This window comes from Montipora foliosa, chromosome 3, assembly GCF_036669935.1.
Source record: "Montipora foliosa isolate CH-2021 chromosome 3, ASM3666993v2, whole genome shotgun sequence".
Taxonomy (NCBI): Eukaryota; Metazoa; Cnidaria; class Anthozoa; order Scleractinia; family Acroporidae; genus Montipora; species Montipora foliosa.
This window is the reverse complement of record NC_090871.1, coordinates 24,704,048-24,716,547: the sequence shown is the minus strand read 5'-3', so window position 1 is coordinate 24,716,547 and position 12,500 is coordinate 24,704,048. Positions and strand designations below refer to the sequence as shown.

The window sequence follows — 12,500 nt, the reverse complement described above, 5'->3', positions numbered from 1 at the left end:
GCACTGTTAGAGCTACATATTACGCAAGGATAGATCTGTTTCGTCGTACGAAGGTGTGAGGACCTGTGAGCCAAAGGGCCTCTTCTGGTATGACTTCTTAATGACCTTGAAAAAAATTGTTTGGAACGGTGCATGTACCACAGGCAACCCAGTGTACCCTCACGGAGGGTCTAGTTGCAAAAAAAATTCGCTTGATATTCTCGCACAATTCCGAATTAATAGGTACTCGTTCAATTTTCAGAACGTTTTCCTTCTTCCGTTTTCCTTGGTAGATTGTTTAGATCGCTTACTTTTTGTAAGCGGATCTAGGTTGAATAACAATAAAGAAATTCAAATAACACTCACGAACGGGCAATTTTATTTGCGGCCTTTTGTTTTACATTTCCATTGTGATGTTGTGCCATAGTCTTGCAAAATCGTACAGCAGTATAGTAAATATTAAAATTGACTTTCCATCAGGTTTTGAAACCATCGGCTGCTTCAAAGACACCTCCAATCGAGCCATCCAACCATTGGAAGGAAAAGATTCCATTCTGGATGGATCTTATGGTGCTCGAAAGAACGCCATTGCAAAGTGCGCCGTGGCTGCAATGAGAAAAGGATACAAGATGTTTGCAGTTCAACATGGAGGATGGTGCGCAGCCAGTGCTACAGCGGACCAGACCTTCGACAAGTACGGCAGATCTGCAGCCTGTGGGTCCGATGGCGAAGGTGGACCGTGGGCCAATCAGGTTTATGTCATCAAAGGTAAAATGTCAAAGAAGTGTCTATTAAATGCACAAAAAATAAAATGCGGTGTTTCCTTGTGGAAAAAGGGCCTAATAAACTGGGACGAAGGACTAGTGTGTACTTCATCTTTATCAAACACTGAATTTGCATGGTCGTATTTGTTCCGACGGGCTTTAACAGTGTACAAATTTGTCATGAAATTGTAGATAAGAACTAGAATGGCAACTTGCGTTCTGCTTCGATTATTTCACTAGTTGAGTACAGTTTATTTGACTTTTTTTTTCCTAAAATACACTTTAGTGTCGTAAACATGTTGCTTTTGCGAAATCGGGTCATGTTGCATGGTATTTTAGAAGATTTAAATCTATCGCTTCAGTCAAGAAATACTCTATATTTAATAAACGGTTCTATTCAAATAGACGCTTGCTTGCTTTGCTATTTCCCATTTATTAAGAATACAATCAAGAAGATCACTCGCTTCTGATTGGACATATGCAGTAAAATTGTAATCTTCAACTTGTACTCTTGTATGGCAAGTAATGCAACGCCAATTGCAATAAGAGGGGCATAAACAAAAGAAAGGTGACCGATAGGAATTTTTGTACTTTTAATAACAAGGAGGGGCAAAACTTAACAAAAAATGATGACAAATTACTCTACAAAACACAGTACTAAAACCTGCATTAAAGGTCTTTCATAGCTTAACTGACGTTTTTGTAAGTCCTTTTTTTCTTAAGAATTGGTCTAGCAATTTTCGGTTGCATTTATTACTGGGTTGCGAGTACGGCAAACCCAGTAGGAATCTGCGTTTATTTCGTCGTTTTTTTAATTTTTTTCCATGTCGGTAAAAGTCTTGCCTGTCACTCCCCTGCTAAGTGGTGGCTTTGTGCATAGAGCATTCTGCGCGTATTTTCTTAGTATCGAGAGGGTAGTGGGTAATGCGTAGATTTCTCTGGTGGACACAGTAGAACGATTAACTCATGTAACGGGAATGGCGTTTTAGTGGATCTTTGAACAAAACATACCCTTATGAAGCTCATGAATGGCAGGTCAATTGGATGTACAGGCGGTGGAATCTTAAAAGCGACGAATAATGGACTTCGACAACAATCTATCGCCCGTCGAGCCGAAATCAAAGTGAGCTGTATTTACCTGAAGTATATGGTAGTTTGACACGAATGAGTTTCTTGCCTTCACGCACGCAATGAAATAGGAAGAGGTTCTCGCCTCTAAGAGCAAATATGTTGTTTGTTTCAATAAATGTTTCGCTGGAAAAGGATTCTGTGGTATTTTCAGCCTTTGTGAATTATAATATCATGTTGTGTATTGAATTTCCGAGCTTAAGGTTGAAATGTAATATGACTTTCCATAAACAAGAGTTGGGCGATTGTGATCTTTGTTTTGACTTCGCTCATTTCATTTTCAAACTTTATAACACTTGACAGAAAAAGAAACTTACAAAAACCCGGTATCTTGCCATCATTTGACACAGATGCTTTACTGTTTGGCGAGTAAACATGCCGCGGTAACTTAATCACGGCGCCCGCTGAATTCCGGAAATGTCACTTTCGATTTGGCGATTTATTTGAACGTAGCAAAAATCTCCTAAAATGTTTGTCGCTGATCGTAACTTTTTATATTCTATATTCACGGTTCAAAATTAATGTTGTTTTCATGTCGTAAATATGTTATTCTCGATCGACCGTCCTGGAGACTTCCTTCTGCTGTTTCTAAAAAAACTGTGTATCAATAGTTATTTACTTTTGCATCAATATTTGTTTTTGCATAAAGCAAGCTAACAAGATCTGTACCTTGCTGAGTTCGCATTTGTTAGCGTTAATAGTATTTTCGGTCCGATGCTTCTGTTTTATGAGGGGTATATTGTTTTGGTCTCCCATCCAAACACTAACCCCGCCGAACAAGAATTTACTTCAGTGAACTTAGGCATTACAAAGCTGTCAGATGCTCAGCGGGCACACTTGAACTTGTGGTGAAAAGAAGTTTATCAACATGTCAGCCCAGAAGCCAATGTTTCTCACTTCCCATTTATTTTCTTCAATCTTTCTGGGTTCAGTACTTTGCTAGTAACCACATGTCTTGCCAGACTATTTACCCAAGACTTCTACCATGGCACTACAATGATAGACAATACCAAAACAATATCGTGCACTGTTAGAGCTACATATTACGCAAGGATAGATCTGTTTCGTCGTACGAAGGTGTGAGGACCTGTGAGCCAAAGGGCCTCTTCTGGTATGACTTCTTAATGACCTTGAAAAAAATTGTTTGGAACGGTGAATGTACCACAGGCAACCCAGTGTACCCTCACGGAGGGTCTAGTTGCAAAAAAAATTCGCTTGATATTCTCGCACAATTCCGAATTAATAGGTACTCGTTCAATTTTCAGAACGTTTTCCTTCTTCCGTTTTCCTTGGTAGATTGTTTAGATCGCTTACTTTTTGTAAGCAGTTCTAGGTTGAATAACAATAAAGAAATTCAAATAACACTCACGAACGGGCAATTTTATTTGCGGCCTTTTGTTTTACATTTCCATTGTGATGTTGTGCCATAGTCTTGCAAAATCGTACAGCAGTATAGTAAATATTAAAATTGACTTTCCATCAGGTTTTGAAACCATCGGCTGCTTCAAAGACACCTCCAATCGAGCCATCCAACCATTGGAAGGAAAAGATTCCATTCTGGATGGATCTTATGGTGCTCGAAAGAACGCCATTGCAAAGTGCGCCGTGGCTGCAATGAGAAAAGGATACAAGATGTTTGCAGTTCAACATGGAGGATGGTGCGCAGCCAGTGCTACAGCGGACCAGACCTTCGACAAGTACGGCAGATCTGCAGCCTGTGGGTCCGATGGCGAAGGTGGACCGTGGGCCAATCAGGTTTATGTCATCAAAGGTAAAATGTCAAAGAAGTGTCTATTAAATGCACAAAAAATAAAATGCGGTGTTTCCTTGTGGAAAAAAGGCCTAATGAACTAGGACGAAGGACTAGTGTGTACTTCATCTTTATCAAACACTGAATTTGCATGGTCGTATTTGTTCCGACGGGCTTTAACAGTGTACAAATTTGTCATGAAATTGTAGATAAGAACTAGAATGGCAACTTGCGTTCTGCTTCGATTATTTCACTAGTTGAGTACAGTTTATTTGACTTTTTTTTCCCTAAAATACACTTTAGTGTCAAAAACATGTTGCTTTTGCGAAATAGGGTCATGTTGCATGGTATTTTAGAAGATTTAAATCTATCGCTTCAGTCAAGAAATACTCTATATTTAATAAACGGTTCTATTCAAATAGACGCTTGATTGCTTTGCTATTTCCCATTTATTAAGAATACAATCAAGAAGATCACTCGCTTCTGATTGGACATATGCAGTAAAATTGTAATCTTCAACTTGTACTCTTGTATGGCAAGTAATGCAACGCCAATTGCAATAAGAGGGGCATAAACAAAAGAAAGGTGACCGATAGGAATTTTTGTACTTTTAATAACAAGGAGGGGCAAAACTTAACAAAAAATGATGACAAATTACTCTACAAAACACAGTACTAAAACCTGCATTAAAGGTCTTTCATAGCTTAACTGACGTTTTTGTAAGTCCTTTTTTTCTTAAGAATTGGTCTAGCAATTTTCGGTTGCATTTATTACTGGGTTGCGAGTACGGCAAACCCAGTAGGAATCTGCGTTTATTTCGTCGTTTTTTTAATTTTTTTCCATGTCGGTAAAAGTCTTGCCTGTCACTCCCCTGCTAAGTGGTGGCTTTGTGCATAGAGCATTCTGCGCGTATTTTCTTAGTATCGAGAGGGTAGTGGGTAATGCGTAGATTTCTCTGGTGGACACAGTAGAACGATTAACTCATGTAACGGGAATGGCGTTTTAGTGGATCTTTGAACAAAACATACCCTTATGAAGCTCATGAATGGCAGGTGAATTGGATGTACAGGCGGTGGAATCTTAAAAGCGACGAATAATGGACTTCGACAACAATCTATCGCCCGTCGAGCCGAAATCAAAGTGAGCTGTATTTACCTGAAGTATATGGTAGTTTGACACGAATGAGTTTCTTGCCTTCACGCACGCAATGAAATAGGAAGAGGTTCTCGCCTCTAAGAGCAAATATGTTGTTTGTTTCAATAAATGTTTCCCTGGAAAAGGATTCTGTGGTATTTTCAGCCTTTGTGAATTATAATATCATGTTGTGTATTGAATTTCCGAGCTTAAGGTTGAAATGTAATATGACTTTCCATAAACAAGAGTTGGGCGATTGTGATCTTTGTTTTGACTTCGCTCATTTCATTTTCAAACTTTATAACACTTGACAGAAAAAGAAACTTACAAAAACCCGGTATCTTGCCATCATTTGACACAGATGCTTTACTGTTTGGCGAGTAAACATGCCGCGGTAACTTAATCACGGCGCCCGCTGAATTCCGGAAATGTCACTTTCGATTTGGCGATTTATTTGAACGTAGCAAAAATCTCCTAAAATGTTTGTCGCTGATCGTAACTTTTTATATTCTATATTCACGGTTCAAAATTAATGTTGTTTTCATGTCGTAAATATGTTATTCTCGATCGACCGTCCTGGAGACTTCCTTCTGCTGTTTCTAAAAAAACTGTGTATCAATAGTTATTTACTTTTGCATCAATATTTGTTTTTGCATAAAGCAAGCTAACAAGATCTGTACCTTGCTGAGTTCGCATTTGTTAGCGTTAATAGTATTTTCGGTCCGATGCTTCTGTTTTATGAGGGGTATATTGTTTTGGTCTCCCATCCAAACACTAACCCCGCCGAACAGGAATTTACTTCAGTGAACTTAGGCATTACAAAGCTGTCAGATGCTCAGCGGGCACACTTGAACTTGTGGTGAAAAGAAGTTTATCAACATGTCAGCCCAGAAGCCAATGTTTCTCACTTCCCATTTATTTTCTTCAATCTTTCTGGGTTCAGTACTTTGCTAGTAACCACATGTCTTGCCAGACTATTTACCCAAGACTTCTACCATGGCACTACAATGATAGACAATACCAAAACAATATCGTGCACTGTTAGAGCTACATATTACGCAAGGACAGATCTGTTTCGTCGTACGAAGGTGTGAGGACCTGTGAGCCAAAGGGCCTCTTCTGGTATGACTTCTTAATGACCTTGAAAAAAATTGTTTGGAACGGTGCATGTACCACAGGCAACCCAGTGTACCCTCACGGAGGGTCTAGTTGCAAAAAAAATTCGCTTGATATTCTCGCACAATTCCGAATTAATAGGTACTCGTTCAATTTTCAGAACGTTTTCCTTCTTCCGTTTTCCTTGGTAGATTGTTTAGATCGCTTACTTTTTGTAAGCGGATCTAGGTTGAATAACAATAAAGAAATTCAAATAACACTCACGAACGGGCAATTTTATTTGCGGCCTTTTGTTTTACATTTCCATTGTGATGTTGTGCCATAGTCTTGCAAAATCGTACAGCAGTATAGTAAATATTAAAATTGACTTTCCATCAGGTTTTGAAACCATCGGCTGCTTCAAAGACACCTCCAATCGAGCCATCCAACCATTGGAAGGAAAAGATTCCATTCTGGATGGATCTTATGGTGCTCGAAAGAACGCCATTGCAAAGTGCGCCGTGGCTGCAATGAGAAAAGGATACAAGATGTTTGCAGTTCAACATGGAGGATGGTGCGCAGCCAGTGCTACAGCGGACCAGACCTTCGACAAGTACGGCAGATCTGCAGCCTGTGGGTCCGATGGCGAAGGTGGACCGTGGGCCAATCAGGTTTATGTCATCAAAGGTAAAATGTCAAAGAAGTGTCTATTAAATGCACAAAAAATAAAATGCGGTGTTTCCTTGTGGAAAAAAGGCCTAATGAACTAGGACGAAGGACTAGTGTGTACTTCATCTTTATCAAACACTGAATTTGCATGGTCGTATTTGTTCCGACGGGCTTTAACAGTGTACAAATTTGTCATGAAATTGTAGATAAGAACTAGAATGGCAACTTGCGTTCTGCTTCGATTATTTCACTAGTTGAGTACAGTTTATTTGACTTTTTTTTTCCTAAAATACACTTTAGTGTCGTAAACATGTTGCTTTTGCGAAATCGGGTCATGTTGCATGGTATTTTAGAAGATTTAAATCTATCGCTTCAGTCAAGAAATACTCTATATTTAATAAACGGTTCTATTCAAATAGACGCTTGATTGCTTTGCTATTTCCCATTTATTAAGAATACAATCAAGAAGATCACTCGCTTCTGATTGGACATATGCAGTAAAATTGTAATCTTCAACTTGTACTCTTGTATGGCAAGTAATGCAACGCCAATTGCAATAAGAGGGGCATAAACAAAAGAAAGGTGACCGATAGGAATTTTTGTACTTTTAATAACAAGGAGGGGCAAAACTTAACAAAAAATGATGACAAATTACTCTACAAAACACAGTACTAAAACCTGCATTAAAGGTCTTTCATAGCTTAACTGACGTTTTTGTAAGTCCTTTTTTTCTTAAGAATTGGTCTAGCAATTTTCGGTTGCATTTATTACTGGGTTGCGAGTACGGCAAACCCAGTAGGAATCTGCGTTTATTTCGTCGTTTTTTTAATTTTTTTCCATGTCGGTAAAAGTCTTGCCTGTCACTCCCCTGCTAAGTGGTGGCTTTGTGCATAGAGCATTCTGCGCGTATTTTCTTAGTATCGAGAGGGTAGTGGGTAATGCGTAGATTTCTCTGGTGGACACAGTAGAACGATTAACTCATGTAACGGGAATGGCGTTTTAGTGGATCTTTGAACAAAACATACCCTTATGAAGCTCATGAATGGCAGGTCAATTGGATGTACAGGCGGTGGAATCTTAAAAGCGACGAATAATGGACTTCGACAACAATCTATCGCCCGTCGAGCCGAAATCAAAGTGAGCTGTATTTACCTGAAGTATATGGTAGTTTGACACGAATGAGTTTCTTGCCTTCACGCACGCAATGAAATAGGAAGAGGTTCTCGCCTCTAAGAGCAAATATGTTGTTTGTTTCAATAAATGTTTCGCTGGAAAAGGATTCTGTGGTATTTTCAGCCTTTGTGAATTATAATATCATGTTGTGTATTGAATTTCCGAGCTTAAGGTTGAAATGTAATATGACTTTCCATAAACAAGAGTTGGGCGATTGTGATCTTTGTTTTGACTTCGCTCATTTCATTTTCAAACTTTATAACACTTGACAGAAAAAGAAACTTACAAAAACCCGGTATCTTGCCATCATTTGACACAGATGCTTTACTGTTTGGCGAGTAAACATGCCGCGGTAACTTAATCACGGCGCCCGCTGAATTCCGGAAATGTCACTTTCGATTTGGCGATTTATTTGAACGTAGCAAAAATCTCCTAAAATGTTTGTCGCTGATCGTAACTTTTTATATTCTATATTCACGGTTCAAAATTAATGTTGTTTTCATGTCGTAAATATGTTATTCTCGATCGACCGTCCTGGAGACTTCCTTCTGCTGTTTCTAAAAAAACTGTGTATCAATAGTTATTTACTTTTGCATCAATATTTGTTTTTGCATAAAGCAAGCTAACAAGATCTGTACCTTGCTGAGTTCGCATTTGTTAGCGTTAATAGTATTTTCGGTCCGATGCTTCTGTTTTATGAGGGGTATATTGTTTTGGTCTCCCATCCAAACACTAACCCCGCCGAACAGGAATTTACTTCAGTGAACTTAGGCATTACAAAGCTGTCAGATGCTCAGCGGGCACACTTGAACTTGTGGTGAAAAGAAGTTTATCAACATGTCAGCCCAGAAGCCAATGTTTCTCACTTCCCATTTATTTTCTTCAATCTTTCTGGGTTCAGTACTTTGCTAGTAACCACATGTCTTGCCAGACTATTTACCCAAGACTTCTACCATGGCACTACAATGATAGACAATACCAAAACAATATCGTGCACTGTTAGAGCTACATATTACGCAAGGATAGATCTGTTTCGTCGTACGAAGGTGTGAGGACCTGTGAGCCAAAGGGCCTCTTCTGGTATGACTTCTTAATGACCTTGAAAAAAATTGTTTGGAACGGTGCATGTACCACAGGCAACCCAGTGTACCCTCACGGAGGGTCTAGTTGCAAAAAGAATTCGCTTGTTATTCTCGCACAATTCCGAATTAATAGGTACTCGTTCAATTTTCAGAACGTTTTCCTTCTTCCGTTTTCCTTGGTAGATTGTTTAGATCGCTTACTTTTTGTAAGCGGATCTAGGTTGAATAACAATAAAGAAATTCAAATAACACTCACGAACGGGCAATTTTATTTGCGGCCTTTTGTTTTACATTTCCATTGTGATGTTGTGCCATAGTCTTGCAAAATCGTACAGCAGTATAGTAAATATTAAAATTGACTTTCCATCAGGTTTTGAAACCATCGGCTGCTTCAAAGACACCTCCAATCGAGCCATCCAACCATTGGAAGGAAAAGATTCCATTCTGGATGGATCTTATGGTGCTCGAAAGAACGCCATTGCAAAGTGCGCCGTGGCTGCAATGAGAAAAGGATACAAGATGTTTGCAGTTCAACATGGAGGATGGTGCGCAGCCAGTGCTACAGCGGACCAGACCTTCGACAAGTACGGCAGATCTGCAGCCTGTGGGTCCGATGGCGAAGGTGGACCGTGGGCCAATCAGGTTTATGTCATCAAAGGTAAAATGTCAAAGAAGTGTCTATTAAATGCACAAAAAATAAAATGCGGTGTTTCCTTGTGGAAAAAAGGCCTAATAAACTGGGACGAAGGACTAGTGTGTACTTCATCTTTATCAAACACTGAATTTGCATGGTCGTATTTGTTCCGACGGGCTTTAACAGTGTACAAATTTGTCATGAAATTGTAGATAAGAACTAGAATGGCAACTTGCGTTCTGCTCCGATTATTTCAATTGTTGTGTACAGTTTATTTGACTTTTTTTTTCCTAAAATACACTTTAGTGTCGTAAACATGTTGCTTTTGCGAAATCGGGTCATGTTGCATGGCATTTTAGAAGATTTAAGTCTATCGCTCCAGTCAAGAAATACTCTATATTTAATAAACGGTTCTATTCAAATAGACGCTTGATTGCTTTGCTATTTCCCATTTATTAAGAATACATTCAAGAAGATCACTCGCTTCTGATTGGACATATGCAGTAAAATTGTAATCTTCAACTTGTACTCTTGTATGGCAAGTAATGCAACGCCAATTGCAATAAGAGGGGCATAAACAAAAGAAAGGTGACCGATAGGAATTTTTGTACTTTTAATAACAAGGAGGGGCAAAACTTAACAAAAAATGATGACAAATTACTCTACAAAACACAGTACTAAAACCTGCATTAAAGGTCTTTCATAGCTTAACTGACGTTTTTGTAAGTCCTTTTTTTCTTAAGAATTGGTCTAGCAATTTTCGGTTGCATTTATTACTGGGTTGCGAGTACGGCAAACCCAGTAGGAATCTGCGTTTATTTCGTCGTTTTTTTAATTTTTTTTCCGTGTCGGTAAAAGTCTTGCCTGTCACTCCCCTGCTAAGTGGTGGCTTTGTGCATAGAGCATTCTGCGCGCATTTTCTTAGTATCGAGAGGGTAGTGGGTAATGCGTAGATTTCTCTGGTGGACACAGTAGAACGATTAACTCATGTAACGGGAATGGCGTTTTAGTGGATCTTTGAACAAAACATACCCTTATGAAGCTCATGAATGGCAGGTCAATTGGATGTACAGGCGGTGGAATCTTAAAAGCGACGAATAATGGACTTCGACAACAATCTATCGCCCGTCGAGCCGAAATCAAAGTGAGCTGTATTTACCTGAAGTATATGGTAGTTTGACACGAATGAGTTTCTTGCCTTCACGCACGCAATGAAATAGGAAGAGGTTCTCGCCTCTAAGAGCAAATATGTTGTTTGTTTCAATAAATGTTTCGCTGGAAAAGGATTCTGTGGTATTTTCAGCCTTTGTGAATTATAATATCATGTTGTGTATTGAATTTCCGAGCTTAAGGTTGAAATGTGATATGGGAGAAGTTTTTTAGTATTGCCCTGTAAGCAGGAAGGGTTCACAGGCCTGTTGGAAGTGTGCTTGAGTTTCAACAAAATGAGCCCCAAAATCAGTGAAAAATTGTAACGCAGATGAATAATAAAGTAGCTGCCATTTCCAAAATGATGAAATTACCTGGTGATAAATAACGTCGAACGCGTCTTGGAGAGTAAATTTTGACTTTCCATAAACAAGAGTTGGGCGATTGTTATCTTTGTTTTGACTTCGCTCATTTCATTTTCAAACTTTATAACACTTGACAGAAAAAAGAAACTTACAAAAACCATGTATCTTGCCATCATTTCACACAGATGCTTTACTGTTTGGCGAGTAAACATGTTGCGGTAACTTAATCACGGCGCCCGCTGAATTCCGGCCATGTCACTTTCGATTTGGCGATTTATTTGAACGTAGCAAAAATCTCCCAAAATGTTTGTCGCTGATCGTAACTTTTTATATTCTATATTCACGGTTCAAAATTAATGTTGTTTTCATGTCGTAAATATGTTATTCTCGATCGACCGTCCTGGAAACTTCCTTCTGCTGTTTCTAAAAAAACTGTGTATCAATAGTTATTTACTTTTGCATCCATATTTGTTTTTGCATAAAGCAAGCTAACAAGATCTGTACCTTGCTGAGTTCGCATTTGTTAGCGTTAATAGTATTTTCGGTCCGATGCTTCTGTTTTATGAGGGGTATATTGTTTTGGTCTCCCATCCAAACACTAACCCCGCCGAACAGGACTTTAATTACTTCAATGAACTTAGGCGTTACAAAGCTGTCAGATGCTCAGCGGGCACGCTTAAACTTGCGGTGAAAAGAAGTTTATCAACATGTCAGCCCAGAAGCCAATGTTTCTCACTTCCCATTTATTTTCTTCAATCTTTCTGGGTTTAGTACTTTGCTAGTAACCACATGTCTTGCCAGACTATTTACCCAAGACTTCTACCATGGCACTACAATGATAGACAATACCAAAACAATATCGTGCACTGTTAGAGCTACATATTACGCAAGGACAGATCTGTTTCGTCGTACGAACGTGTGAGGACCTGTGAGCCAAAGGGCCTCTTCTGGTATGACTTCCTAATGACCTTGAAAAAAATTGTTTGGAACGGTGCACGTACCACAGGCAACCAAGTGTACCCTCACGGAGGGTCTAGTTGCAAAAAAAATTCGCTTGATATTCTCGCACAATTCCGAATTAACAGGTACTCGTCCAATTTTTAGAACGTTTTCCTTCTTGCGGTTTCCGTTTTCCTTGGTGGATTGTTTAGATCGGTTACTTTTTGTAAGCGGATCTAGGTTAAATAACAATAAAGAAATTCAAATAACACTCACGAACGGGCAATTTTATTTGCGGCCTTTTGTTTTACATTTCCATTGTGATGTTGTGCCATAGTCTTGCAAAATCGTACAGCAGTATAGTAAATATTAAGGTTGACTTTCCATCAGGTTTCGAAACCATCGGCTGCTTCAAAGACACCTCCAATCGAGCCATCCAACCATTGGAAGGAAAAGATTCCATTCTGGATGGATCTTATGGTGCTCGAAAGAACGCCATTGCAAAGTGCGCCGTGGCTGCAATGAGAAAAGGATACAAGATGTTTGCAGTTCAACATGGAGGATGGTGCGCAGCCAGTGCTACAGCGGACCAGACCTTTGACAAGTACGGCGGATCTGCAGCCTGTGGGTCCGATGGCG

General features: G+C 39.3%; 1 protein-coding gene across 18 annotated transcripts in view; it reads left to right on the top strand.

Annotated features, from left to right (window-relative positions):
* Positions 1-12,500, top strand: part of LOC137997130 (uncharacterized) — a 72,280-nt gene that overhangs the window by 9,759 nt on the left and 50,021 nt on the right. For all 18 annotated transcript variants that reach the window (XR_011122416.1, XM_068842922.1, XM_068842921.1 and 15 more), the window contains exons 2-6: positions 460-747; positions 3,355-3,642; positions 6,250-6,537; positions 9,145-9,432; positions 12,252-12,500. The exon at positions 12,252-12,500 is cut by the window's right edge and continues 39 nt beyond it. Coding sequence is in view for 17 of the 18 variants with exons in the window: in XM_068842922.1 (XP_068699023.1) it covers positions 460-747; positions 3,355-3,642; positions 6,250-6,537; positions 9,145-9,432; positions 12,252-12,500 (1,401 nt within the window). In the remaining variant the exon portion in view is untranslated. The remainder of the gene's footprint in view (positions 1-459; positions 748-3,354; positions 3,643-6,249; positions 6,538-9,144; positions 9,433-12,251) is intronic.